This window comes from Bombina bombina, chromosome 3, assembly GCF_027579735.1.
Source record: "Bombina bombina isolate aBomBom1 chromosome 3, aBomBom1.pri, whole genome shotgun sequence".
In the NCBI taxonomy this organism is placed as follows: Eukaryota; Metazoa; Chordata; class Amphibia; order Anura; family Bombinatoridae; genus Bombina; species Bombina bombina.
Window position 1 is genome coordinate 506,408,873 of NC_069501.1, and position 14,736 is coordinate 506,423,608.

At 39.5% G+C, this 14,736-nt stretch overlaps 1 protein-coding gene across 1 annotated transcript in view; it reads right to left on the reverse strand.

Moving 5' to 3' along the window:
- The window catches only part of TADA2A (transcriptional adaptor 2A), a 126,688-nt gene that overhangs the window by 59,494 nt on the left and 52,458 nt on the right, over positions 1-14,736 (reverse strand). Inside the window, exon 10 of the mRNA XM_053706902.1 lies at positions 12,260-12,370. Within this exon, the coding sequence (XP_053562877.1) occupies positions 12,260-12,370 (111 nt within the window). The remainder of the gene's footprint in view (positions 1-12,259; positions 12,371-14,736) is intronic.

Sequence of the window (14,736 nt, forward strand, 5' to 3'; positions counted from 1 at the left end):
CATACCTACTGTACAATCAATCCCACACTGGAAGGATGATCAAAAAGTGTGAGACATACTGGAAACAAAAGAAATGTCACCCAAATGAGGTGAAAAGAAGGTAAGGGGCTAGGCTTTTTATTTTGCTTCCTAGGGGAACTAAACTACAACTAAAATATATTGGAGGATTAAGTAAGCATAAACTTATCAGAATTATTTACAGGGCCGTGGCAGAGGACATCAATAGACAGGAAGAGGAACTGGCCACAATAACCGCTATGATTTTTCTGTACATATCTTTGGGTTAATACTGACCCTAGGATGATGCCAAAAGATGAACATTGGTAACCATTTTTACCACATGGACACATGGACACACATGTAAATGTATAGATAATGTAGCTAAGCAACACTTTAAAATATGCATCAATCTCAAGGTTAGATTGCACCTTTTATGATCTAGATGAACACTCAAGATTTGTAGGTAGAATTGTTTGACTTATACTGATAAGTTACCAGACTATCTCCTCAAATAAGTTGCTCCGACTGGGTGTACTGCTAAAACAATCCAGAGCCAGTATGTGTATCAGTAAAGATATAAAAGATAGGTACCGATTGCTAGAATGATAGGTAAGATACAAATATGGGGGATCTAGTAGGAAACGGGGGGCTGAGGGCTAGTGGGTTAAGAGTAGATAAGAAATTATAGGGAAAAAAATGATAAAGAATAATAAATGTATTAGACCTATAATTTCAGAGAGAGGCAGGAAGGATACATATGGATGTACCATTAATTGCAAAGACAGAGAGGAATCTTGCAAGAAAAGGGATAGGCCTGTCTGACTCTAAGTATATGTCTTGAAAAACCCACTGGTTTAGATTATCAACATAAGGTGGTGGATTAATATAGGAGAGCAATGCTCTGTGTCTGGGAGTAAATGGAACCCCAAATACCCAATTAGAAATTAGAATGAAGTTAAAATTGTCTCAGAAAACCATTCATACTACACAAATCTTTATTGGGAGACAAAAAGTAAAGTCCAGCAGGACTCAGACAAACATTCACACATACACTGATTAAAATTAGCTCAAGCTCGTGTCTTAATTTGGAAGAATTCAATATGTAGCGTGGGAAACGGAAATATTATTTTTGCAGTAATCTCTGCAAATTGGGTTCTTAAGGATATCTAATATAAGCAGATGCTATAAGATTCCTAAGATTGTTAATAATATGCAGATTAACTGTTGCACAGTAAATAATGGACCCTTGGATGGTGTGTGCAGAGAGTAATAGCTAGGATATGTATATATAACTTATTCAGTTTTAGCAATCAGGGTATCATAAAGTTCAATAGTATGTGCACTGATAGTGAGCACAAGGTAGCACTCGATATCACAGGAATAATTTAATTATATTGCAGTATAACTGAGAGCTGGAGTTCAGCAGTATTACTCAGAGAAATTATAGGTGGTATGTGTACTAATAAGTAAACACAAAGTAACACCCGGTATCACCAAGGTAAATTAAATATATTGCGATATAACTGAGAGCTTAGGTTCAGCAATCCAGGTCTAACCACTGTGGTGTTGTGTGACCCGGTATTCTAAATAGTATGACCGGTATGTGTGTGCTTACTAATAAATGTAATTGTATGTTTGATACATATTAGCACAACCGGAAAAGTGAAACGATACCTAATATCTCCCAGTTACAAAAGATTATATGCTAGGCTGCACTGTTGTTAGTATAGCTTTGGTAATGCCGAGGCATTATTCCATATGTACAAAGATATTTAAGATGATATCCATCAAATATTATAACCTGTATGTCAGTACCGTTGATTTTTTGTTGTTAACCAATTGCTATAGTTATTATATTAAAGCCTTGCACTAATATCTAGTTGCCACCTTACTTGCCAAACACATATGGTTTAGGCCTAGCACTAATATCTAGTTGCCACCTTGTTTGCTAAACACATGTAGTTTAAGATATTGTGAGTTATCCGTTGTTCAAATTAACAAAGTAAGAAACTCTCATAACCCCTGGCTAAAAAAAGCCTCTTCTATAGCGGAGGCTATCATTAATATTACTTCTAGCTAATAACACTTCAACATTCATATCACCATCTGCAAAGGTCTCTACTATATCGGAGACTGTATTATTGTTAATCTGCTCAAATTTCACACACGCATGTATTCTATAATTGTAGAAAATATACTAGCGAGCGAGCGGCTAAAAACAGTGAGGTACTATGACCTCGTGAACAATGCCCCTGACGCGCGTTTCACATAACGCTTCTTCAGAGGGGTACGCGCCGGCCGGACTTGTCATGTTATATTCATTTGAAAGACCCGGGCAGGACCATTGATTGGCTCACCGAATATCAGATTGTCGGATATTATTGGTCAGTATAAATGAGGCACACCCATGAATGATCCAATCATATTATCTTTGCGAGCATCATCTGTTGTCAGGTAGAATTAGTGTGACACAAGCCTTGATCTGTAATATAGAGGTTATCACACGAGCAAGGAGGGATGCTGAGTTAAACTACTTGGGTATCAGAACTGGCACTACTGCACTTTCTATGTGTGCTTGTCAATATATTTTGCAGCATATTGAGCATTACGGTATTTTCTTATTGTAGACATACTATGGTTGCAAAATTAACTTAAAACTTCTACGTGATGGAGGAAAAAATAATATGTGAGAAGAATGTGCTAAGATACATATGTGAAACAACAACATAGCGTTAAGAGAAGTGCGGTGTAATTTAAACGTGAGAAAAGAAAAGTGGAACTAGTTCGATTGAAAAAAAATATTTTAAATATAAAAAGTGTTCTTGAATTATCTAACGTGATAATTAACGTAAGTACCAGACAAAGTGGTAATGGGGAGACATACCATTAAATTAGTATGATCTAATAGTGAAATAATAAAGTGATATAATGATAGTAAGATAGCAAAGATGTTTGCTAATATATGTGCTTTTTTAGTTCTCTAAAGTTATTCAAACACTTAATTGTAACGTTCCATCTAGAGGCAGTTTTTAAAGGGGTAAACAATCTATATGTTAACCCGTACCAGTAGTAACTTTGTTAAGTTTGCAGGAAAACATTGTAGTTATTATGCTCGTTTAATCCAGCTGGGTGTACAGTATTGAGCAAATGTATCCATCTGCACTCTGCCTTCAGTAGTGCATTCTCAACATTGCCACCTCTTATGCCCAGTGATATTTTCTGTAATACTGCAAATTTCATATGGTTGTATTGGCTTCTATGTTTAATTAGAAAATGTTTAGCGACACTAGTGATCTTTTTACCATTTTGGAGATCATTTTCAGCATTTTTGATATTATTCTTGTGTTCCAATATTCTTACTCGTGCCTCTCTAGTGGTCATTCCTACATAGGCTTTGTCACATTCGCAAAAGATAATATAGATTACACCAGAAGTCCTACATGTAAAGTGTTGGTAAAGTTTATGGACCGTGCCATATTTATCTTTGATCTCTTTTATCTTTTTGACAAAAGGACATGCTGTACAGGTACAGCAAGGATACATGCCTGGGTCGGTGTCTTTTTTTCTTGGATTGTGCACATAATGACTCTTGACCAATTGGTCCTTCAGATTTCTGGGTCTCTTATATCCAATTTTGACTCTGTCTCCTATTATATCTTGGAGATCTGGGTCATTCTCTAGGATGAACCAATTATCATTGAATATTTTAATTACATGCTGCATTTGTGGATTATAAGTGGTAATTAACCTAGGAATAGTTTTGGAGGTATCTTTCTTTTTTGGATGAAGTAATTCAGATCTTTCTGTTTTTAGGGCTTTAAATTTAGCCTTCTTAACAGACCTCTTACTGTATCCCCTCTGGACTAATCTTGTTATTAAGTCCTTACTCTCATTTTCAAAGATTGTGGTATCTGAACAGTTGCGTCTAAGTCGAAGGAATTCCCCGTAAGGTATTGCTTTTAATGTACTATTGGGGTGAGCACTCGATTCATGCAGTAATGAATTTGTTGACGTTTCCTTCCTAAAGATCTTAGTTTGCACTGTCCCATCTAGATTTTTGGTTATTGTGAGATCCAGAAAGTTAATCTCATGTAGTTCTGCTTGGTAGGTTAGTTTGATGTTAAGATTGTTAACATTAAGTATTGATAAGAATTCATCTAACATTTCACGTGTGCCTTCCCACAAGAATAGCACATCATCAATGTACCTAAGCCAGAGTACTACATGGTTGGTAAATTTTTCCATGATATCTGTGAAGACTACTTTTTGTTCCCAAAAACCTAAAAATAGATTGGCATACGTGGGGGCACACGAGGTGCCCATCGCTGTGCCTTGTGTTTGAAGGAAAAAACTGTCCTTGAAGGTGAAAATATTATGAGTTAGAACAAATTGCAACAGGGAAATGACAAATTCATTATGTTCTTCATTATCCAATGAATTTGTGGATAGAAAGTACCTCACTGCTTGTATACCATCTTCATGTCTGATACTGGTGTATAAAGATTCCACATAACGTAGAAGTTTTAAGTTAATTTTGCAACCATAGTATGTCTACAATAAGAAAATACCGTAATGCTCAATATGCTGCAAAATATATTGACAAGCACACATAGAAAGTGCAGTAGTGCCAGTTCTGATACCCAAGTAGTTTAACTCAGCATCCCTCCTTGCTCGTGTGATAACCTCTATATTACAGATCAAGGCTTGTGTCACACTAATTCTACCTGACAACAGATGATGCTCGCAAAGATAATATGATTGGATCATTCATGGGTGTGCCTCATTTATACTGACCAATAATATCCGACAATCTGATATTCGGTGAGCCAATCAATGGTCCTGCCCGGGTCTTTCAAATGAATATAACATGACAAGTCCGGCCGGCGCGTACCCCTCTGAAGAAGCGTTATGTGAAACGCGCGTCAGGGGCATTGTTCACGAGGTCATAGTACCTCACTGTTTTTAGCCGCTCGCTCGCTAGTATATTTTCTACAATTATAGAATACATGCGTGTGTGAAATTTGAGCAGATTAACAATAATACAGTCTCCGATATAGTAGAGACCTTTGCAGATGGTGATATGAATGTTGAAGTGTTATTAGCTAGAAGTAATATTAATGATAGCCTCCGCTATAGAAGAGGCTTTTTTTAGCCAGGGGTTATGAGAGTTTCTTACTTTGTTAATTTGAACAACGGATAACTCACAATATCTTAAACTACATGTGTTTAGCAAACAAGGTGGCAACTAGATATTAGTGCTAGGCCTAAACCATATGTGTTTGGCAAGTAAGGTGGCAACTAGATATTAGTGCAAGGCTTTAATATAATAACTATAGCAATTGGTTAACAACAAAAAATCAACGGTACTGACATACAGGTTATAATATTTGATGGATATCATCTTAAATATCTTTGTACATATGGAATAATACCTCGGCATTACCAAAGCTATACTAACAACAGTGCAGCCTAGCATATAATCTTTTGTAACTGGGAGATATTAGGTATCGTTTCACTTTTCCGGTTGTGCTAATATGTATCAAACATACAATTACATTTATTAGTAAGCACACACATACCGGTCATACTATTTAGAATACCGGGTCACACAACACCACAGTGGTTAGACCTGGATTGCTGAACCTAAGCTCTCAGTTATATCGCAATATATTTAATTTACCTTGGTGATACCGGGTGTTACTTTGTGTTTACTATTAGTACACATACCACCTATAATTTCTCTGAGTAATACTGCTGAACTCCAGCTCTCAGTTATACTGCAATATAATTAAATTATTCCTGTGATATCGAGTGCTACCTTGTGCTCACTATCAGTGCACATACTATTGAACTTTATGATACCCTGATTGCTAAAACTGAATAAGTTATATATACATATCCTAGCTATTACTCTCTGCACACACCATCCAAGGGTCCATTATTTACTGTGCAACAGTTAATCTGCATATTATTAACAATCTTAGGAATCTTATAGCATCTGCTTATATTAGATATCCTTAAGAACCCAATTTGCAGAGATTACTGCAAAAATAATATTTCCGTTTCCCACGCTACATATTGAATTCTTCCAAATTAAGACACGAGCTTGAGCTAATTTTAATCAGTGTATGTGTGAATGTTTGTCTGAGTCCTGCTGGACTTTACTTTTTGTCTCCCAATAAAGATTTGTGTAGTATGAATGGTTTTCTGAGACAATTTTAACTTCATTCTAATTTCTAATTGGGTATTTGGGGTTCCATTTACTCCCAGACACAGAGCATTGCTCTCCTATATTAATCCACCACCTTATGTTGATAATCTAAACCAGTGGGTTTTTCAAGACATATACTTAGAGTCAGACAGGCCTATCCCTTTTCTTGCAAAATATGGGGGATCGCCTTTTTTCTTTCACACAACAGATCATGCAGTATTTTAAAGATTGATTCCAGGATATGCGAGTTCTTTTGTCATTCCAAAGAAATCTTTCTAATGTATGTATTATCTGTTATGTGCAGATACTAGCTCCATTTGGACTTCTGTCTTTTTTTCAACCTCATCTACTAGGTTTATGTTACTATTTATTTATTCTACATATTTAGTTCTACTGTGGCAGAACTTCTGGAAAACAGAATTTATGTTTACCTGATAAATTTCTTTCTCCTACGGTGTGTCCGGTCCACGGCTTCATCCTTACTTGTGGGAATATTCTCTTCCCTAACAGGAAATGGCAAAGAGAGCACAGCAAAAGCTGCCCATATAGCTCCCCCTCTGGCTCCGCCCCCCAGTCATTCGACCGACGGTTAGGAGAAAAAGGAGAAACTATAGGGTGCCGTGGTGACTGTAGTGTATGGAATAAAAATTTTCAAACCTGACTAAAAGCCAGGGCGGGCCGTGGACCGGACACACCGTAGGAGAAAGAAATTTATCAGGTAAACATAAATTCTGTTTTCTCCTACATTGGTGTGTCCGGTCCACGGCTTCATCCTTACTTGTGGGAACCAATACCAAAGCTTTAGGACACGGATGAAGGGAGGGAGCAAGTCAGGTTACCTAAACGGAAGGCACCACGGCTTGCAAAACCTTTCTCCCAAAAACAGCCTCCGAAGAAGCATAAGTATCGAATTTGTAAAATTTGGCAAAAGTATGCAGAGAAGACCAAGTCGCTGCCTTACAGATCTGATCAACAGAAGCCTCGTTCTTGAAGGCCCATGTGGAAGCCACAGCTCTAGTAGAGTGAGCTGTAATTCGTTCAGGAGGCTGCCGTCCGGCAGTCTCATAAGCCAATCGGATGATGCTTTTCAGCCAAAAGGAAAGAGAGGTAGCAGAAGCTTTCTGCCCTCTCCTCTTACCAGAATAAACGACAAACAAAGATGATGTTTGTCTGAAATCCTTTGTTGCTTCTAAATAGAATTTTAAAGCACGGACCACATCTAGGTTGTGTAACAAACGTTCCTTCTTTGAAACTGGATTCGGACATAGAGAAGGAACAACTATTTCCTGGTTAATATTCCTGTTGGAAACTACTTTTGGAAGAAAACCAGGTTTGGTACGTAAAACTACCTTATCTGCATGAAATACCAGATAGGGAGAAGTACACTGCAAAGCAGATAATTCAGAAACTCTTCTGGCAGAAGAAATAGCAACTAAAAACAGAACTTTCCAAGATAGTAACTTAATATCTATGGAATGCAAAGGTTCAAACGGAAGCCCTTGAAGAACTAAGTTTAGACTCCATGGAGGAGTCATAGGTCTGTAAACAGGCTTGATTCTGACTAACGCCTGTACAAACGCTTGTACATCTGGCACGGCTGCCAGACGTTTGTGCAACAAGACAGACAGAGCAGATATCTGTCCCTTTAGAGAACTAGCTGAAAGACCTTTCTCCAAACCCTCTTGGAGAAAGGAAAGAATCCTAGGAATTTTGATTTTACTCCAAGAAAAACCCTTGGATTCGCACCAACGGATATATTTGTGCCATATCTTATGGTAAATCTTCCTAGTCACAGGCTTTCTGGCTTGAACCAGGAGTATCTATAACTGAATCTGAACACCCACGCTTAGATAGAATCAAGCGTTCAATTTCCAAGCAGTCAGTTGCAGAGAGACTAGATTTGGATGTTCGAATGGACCTTGTATTAGAAGATCCTGTCTCAAAGGTAGCTTCCATGGTGGAGTCGATGACATATTCACCAGGTCTGCATACCAAGTCCTGCATGGCCACGCAGGAGCTATTAGGATCACCGAGGCCTTCTCCTGTTTGATCCTGGCTACCAGCCTGGGAAGGAGAGGGAACGGTGGAAACGCATAAGCTAGATTGAACGACCAAGGCACCACTAATGCATCCACTAGTGTCGCCCTGGGATCCCTGGATCTGGACCCGTATCGAGGAACTTTGAAGTTCTGACGAGACGCCATCAGATCCATATCCGGAGTGCCCCATAGTTGAGTTAACTGGGCAAAGACCTCCGGGTGGAGCTCCCACTCCCCCGGATGGAAAGTCTGACGACTCAAATAATCCGCCTCCCAGTTGTCTACTCCTGGGATGTGGATTGCAGATAGGTGGCAGGAGTGATCCTCCGCCCATTTGATGATCTTGGATACCTCTGTCATCGCCAAGGAACTCCTTGTTCCCCCCTGATGATTGATGTACGCTACAGTCGTCATGTTGTCCGACTGAAATCTTATGAATCTGGCCTTCGCTAGGTGGGGCCAGGCCAGGAGCGCATTGAATATCGCTCTCAGTTCCAAAATGTTTATCGGGAGAAGGGACTCTTCCCGAGACCATAGACCCTGAGCTTTCAGGGAGTCCCAGACCGCGCCCCAGCCTAAGAGACTGGCGTCGGTCGTGACGATGACCCACTCTGGTCTGCGGAAACTCATTCCCTGAGACAGGTGATCCTGAGTCAACCACCAGCGGAGCGAGTCTCTGGTTACCTTGTCTACTTGAATCTGGGGAGACAAGTCTGCATAATCCCCATTCCACTGTTTGAGCATGCACAGTTGCAATGGTCTTAGATGAATTCGAGCAAAAGGAACCACGTCCATTGCTGCAACCATTAGTCCTATTACCTCCATGCACTGAGCTATGGAAGGCTGAGGAATAGATTGAAGAACTTGACAAGTGTTTAGAAGTTTTAATTTTCTGACCTCTGTCAGAAAGATCTTCATTTCTACAGAATCTATTATTGTTCCCAGAAAGGGAACCCTTGTAGACGGGGACAGGGAACTCTTTTCTACGTTCACCTTCCACCCGTGAGACCTGAGAAAGGCTAATACAATGTCTGTATGAGCCCTTGATCTGGAAAGGGCCGACGCTTGGATTAGGATGTCGTCTAAGTAAGGTGCCACCGCAATGCCCCTCGGTCTTAGAACCGCTAGCAGGGATCCTAGCACCTTTGTGAAAATTCTGGGAGCAGTGGCTAAACCGAACGGAAGAGCCACGAACTGGTAATGTTTGTCCAGAAAGGCGAACCTTAGGAACTGATGATGATCTTTGTGGATAGGAATATGTAGGTACGCATCCTTTAAGTCCACGGTAGTCATGTATTGACCCTCCTGGATTGTTGGTAAAATCGTTCGAATGGTTTCCATTTTGAATGATGGAACTCTGAGGAATTTGTTTAGAATTTTTAAATCCAGAATTGGCCTGAAAGTTCCCTCTTTTTTGGGAACTACAAACAGGTTTGAGTAAAACCCCAGACCTTGTTCCGCTGTCGGAACTGGGTGTATCACTCCCATCTTTAATAGGTCTCCTACGCAATGTAAGAAAGCCTGTCTCTTTATCTGGTCTGAAGATAAGCGAGACATGTGGAACCTTCCCCTTGGAGGATGTTCCTTGAACTCTAGAAGATACCCCTGAGAGACTATTTCTAGTGCCCAGGGATCCGGAACATCTCTTGCCCAAGCCTGAGCAAAGAGAGAAAGTCTGCCCCCTACTAGATCCGGTCCCGGATCGGGGGCTACCCCTTCATGCTGTCTTGGTAGCAGCAGCAGGCTTCTTGGCCTGTTTACCCTTGTTCCAGCCTTGCATTGGTTTCCATGCTGGTTTAGGCTGGGAAGTGTTACCCTCTTGTCTAGAGGCTGCAGAGTTAGGAGACGGTCCGTTCCTGAAATTGCGAAAGGAACGAAAATTAGATTTGTTCTTAGCCTTGAAAGGCCTATCCTGTGGGAGGGCATGGCCCTTCCCCCCCAGTGATGTCTGAAATAATCTCCTTCAATTCTGGCCCGAAAAGGGTCTTACCTTTGAAAGGAATATTAAGCAGTTTTGTCTTGGACGACACATCCGCCGACCAAGATTTTAGCCAAAGCGCTCTGCGCAACACTATTGCAAAACCTGAATTTTTCGCCGTTAATTTTGACAATTGAAAAGCTGCATCTAAAATAAAGGAATTAGCCAACTTTAGTGCGTGAATTCTGTCCATGACTTCCTCATATGGAGTCTCCTTATGGAGCGAATTTTCTAGTTCCTCGAACCAAAAAGACGCCGCCGTTGTGACAGGAATAATGCACGAAATTGGTTGGAGAAGGAAACCTTGCTGGACAAATATCTTTTTAAGCAATCCTTCCAATTTTTTATCCATAGGATCTTTGAAAGCACAACTGTCCTCAATGGGAATAGCCGTGCGCTTGGCCAACGTAGAAACTGCCCCCTCAACCTTAGGGACTGGAGAGGATGATGAACTATCCCCACTACCTTCATATGAAGAATCATCTTGGGCAACCTTATTAAATGTGACAGAACTGTCCTTACTTTGTTTGGACGCCATGGCACAATTTTCACATACATTTAAAGGGGGAACCACCTTGGCCTCCATACACACAGAACATATGCTATCTGAAGGTATAGACATGTTAGACAGACTTAGGCAGGCTATTAATGCAATAAAACCCTTTTTAAACAAAACCGTTACTGTCTCTTTAAATAATAAAAAGAGTACACTTTATTTCTGAATGTTTGAAAAACTATGAAGGAAATATCCGATCTTTACAAAATTTGCACCCTAGTGTCTTAATGCTTTGAAAGTACTGCACACCAAATTTCAAGTCTTTAACCAGAGCTAATTGTTCAATTTACCAGTTTAAACCCACTACAGTCCCTGCCACAGCCTTTGCTGCGGCTTTTACCTTCCTTGGGGGTTATTCACCACAGAAATAAGCCTTCTTGAAATCGTTTTTATGGCCACAGGACCCTCTCACATGAAGCTGCATGCACTGCTTCCAGAAGTAACTGCGCAACTGAGGCGCGAAAATGAGGCCTCCTCCCTCTGCATACCAGAGTGAAGGGGCCTTCCTGACTAGATTAGGTGTCTAAACAACTGCCAGGCATAATAAAAACGTTCCCAAAGGTGTTTCCAAGTCACAAAACACTCCAAAAGTCATATAAATATTATATAAATCAATCGATTTAGCCCACAATAGTGTCAACCAGTATATAGCCCATTTATAAGCCTTCATTCTGTTATGAGTCTAAGAAAATGGCTTACCGATCCCATAAGGGAAAATGACAGTCTTCTAGCATTACTATGTCTTGTTAGAAAAGAGACTAGTCATACCTGGAGCAGAAAAGTCTGCAAACTGTTCCCCCCAACTGAAGTTCTCTGGTTTCAACAGTCCTGCGTGGGAACAGCAATGGATTTTAGTTACTGTTGCTAAAATCATACTCCTCTTTTAACAGAACTCTTCATCACTTTCTGTTGTAGAGTAAATAGTACAAACCGGCACTATTTTAAAATAACAAACTCTTGATAGAAGAAATAAAACTACAACTAACACCACATACTCTTTACCATCCCCGTGGAGATGCTACTTGTTCAGAGCGGCAAAGAGAATGACTGGGGGGCGGAGCCAGAGGGGGAGCTATATAGGCAGCTTTTGCTGTGCTCTCTTTGCCATTTCCTGTTAGGGAAGAGAATATTCCCACAAGTAAGGATGAAGCCGTGGACCGGACACACCGTAGGAGAAACAAAGCTCTGTTTGATGAATGTGCTATATAATAAACAATGTGGACACCTATATTTCATTTCACTTTCAAAGATGTTTTAAATTATTTTTATATCGTACTTTTTAAACTTAGGTGCTCTCTTTTTACAAATACACTAAGGCAGAACACATTATAAAAAAATACTCAGACTCTTTAGTGTTTCTTTAGTTTATATTCTATATATGTCCTATATACAGTAGCTACAGAAAGGATATTTGTTTTGGTCAACTCATAGCTGCATAGAACCGGTTAAAAGAACAAGGATTTAAAGCTGCTTACGTGCATGGCTCTCAATAAATTTGTCATGTTCCAATGGTCCTAAAATCCGAGCGAATCTCCTCATTGTTTCATAAAGTTCTTGAACATCTTTGGGATATTTTCTTTCTAAAACTGAGTAATGATATTAGAATATTATTAATAGATAACAAAAAAAAATTATACTTACCTGATAAATTCCTTTTTTATTATGATAGTGAGAGTCCACAAGCCATCACATGTGCGATTAAAGTCCAGTCCACTATGAGGCAGCAAAACACAAAACATAACAGAGGTTTTAATCCCTACCCCTTTCCCATAATCCCTCATACAAACGGCAAGGCATAAGGAGAAAAATAATAATATTTACGAAAGATAAAGCAGGGTCAGTGATGTGCAAACTGATATCAACTAATCAGAAAAACAAGACTGTGACTAGTGGACTGTCACCATAATGAATGTAATGAGGTTAGCATACATTTTGTTTTATTTCATAAAATGGTAAGAGTACATGAGCCATAACATGTGGGATCCTATATCTAAGCAGTGAAGTCAAAACCACCATGAAAAAAAGGATGGATAAAAGTTAAGGCAAGAATGGCACTAAACTGCCCTGTGGCCTACAGAACTTTTCCTACCAAAAGCAGCCTCAGAGGCAAATTTATCAAAATGGTAAAATGTAGTAAATACTGTATATGCAAAGATAACATTTTAAAACCTTGACCACATCCAACAAGTCAAGCAGTCTCTCTTTAGCATTTGTTGGTGCTGGACAGAAACACTGAACCACACTCTCCTAATTGTTTTGCAAAGAAACTACTTTAGGCAGGAAAGAATAGTTAGTTCTCAAAATCGCCCTGATAAAAATTCAGGTAAGGGGAATTACAGGATAGGGAAAAAATTTCAGACACTCTTCTGGCCGAGGAATCTTCAACAATAATACGTTGAATATTAAGATCATGCATAGGTTCAAAAGGTTAAACATGAAGAACTCTCAAAACCAGGCTAAGGTTATTAGGAGGAGAAGCTGATCTAATAACCAGTCTTATCCTGACCGAAGCTAAAACAAAATCTTGAATGTCAAGAAGTTGAGATCTTTTTCTGATACAAGACCGACAAGGCTAAAATTTGACCTTTAACTTGCTGATAAACCTTTTTCTAGACCATCCTGTAAAACACAAGGAATTCAAAAGGATTTCCAACTATAATGCTTAGTCTAACATCAGGTAAGAAAAGCTTTCCAAACCTTGTGATAAATGTGCCTCGTAACAGGTTTTCAGGCTTGTATCAGTGTCTATCACTTGATAAAACATTTTTTTTTAAAACTAGGTGTTCAACTGCCATTCAGTCAAATTTAAAGCTTGAGGTCTTGAGGAAAGAAGGGACCTTGACAGAAGTTCCTTCCTGAGAGGATGCCATAAGATCTATATCTGGCCTGCCCCATTAACTCACAATCTGTTTGAATACCTCCTGATTCAGAGACCATTCCCCAGGTAATGGTATTGACGACTGAGAAAGTTCACTGTAGCTAAGATGTGGATTTCTGAAATCATGCAATGATAGAATTCTGCCCAAGTCAGAATCAGGGATCTCTTTTTAATCACTAAGGCAATTTGAGTACTGCCTTGGCATCCGTGGTGATGACCACCCAATTTGGAGGGAGACGGGAAGACCCCTGAACAAGAGATTGGCAAGTCTGCCAAATGCTAGGGATTGCCTTGTCATGAGGTCTAAGTAGATCTTCTAACACAGATCCTACACTGTTTCAACATTTTTAGTTGTAGAATACGTAAATTGAAAAAAGTAGTGCACCTGTAGCTGTTACCATGAGACCTACTACTTCAATGCATTGAAGGACTGTAGGAAGAGGAGTTGGGGAAGAACACAAGCCATCTGCAACTTGAGTCTGCGATGATCCATGAGAGACAGTCTCATTGATACTGAATCTATTATGAAACCCAGAAATATAACCCTTATTTGAGGGATTTAAGAGCTCTTTGAAAGGTTGATTTTCCAACCATGAATACAAAGGAACTGACAAACTTTGCTTGTATGTTCCTTTCCCATCTGGAAAGTAACCTGTACCAGAATGTCGTCTAGATAAGGAGTTATCGCAATCCCCTGAGCTCTCACTACTGTTTCTGAGAACCATTGAAAAGATTCTTGGTGCCCTTGACAGATCATAGGGAAGCTCCATCAACTGATAATGCCTATTTAGGAAGGTAAATCAGAGGAATTTGGTATGATTGCTGTGAATAGGGATATGCAAATAGGAATCTTTTAAGTCTTCGGTAGAGGTAAATTGATCCTCCTGCACTAAAGGAAGTATAGTGCAAAACATCTTTATTTAGAAAGTCGGAACTTTCATAAATTTGTGTAAAGTTTTTAGATTTAAAATGGGCCTGAAATTTCCCTCTCTCTTTGGAACACTGAAAAGGTTTGAATAGAACTCTTGATTCTGTTCCTCTAAAGGGACTGGAGTAAATCACTCCCATGGCTTC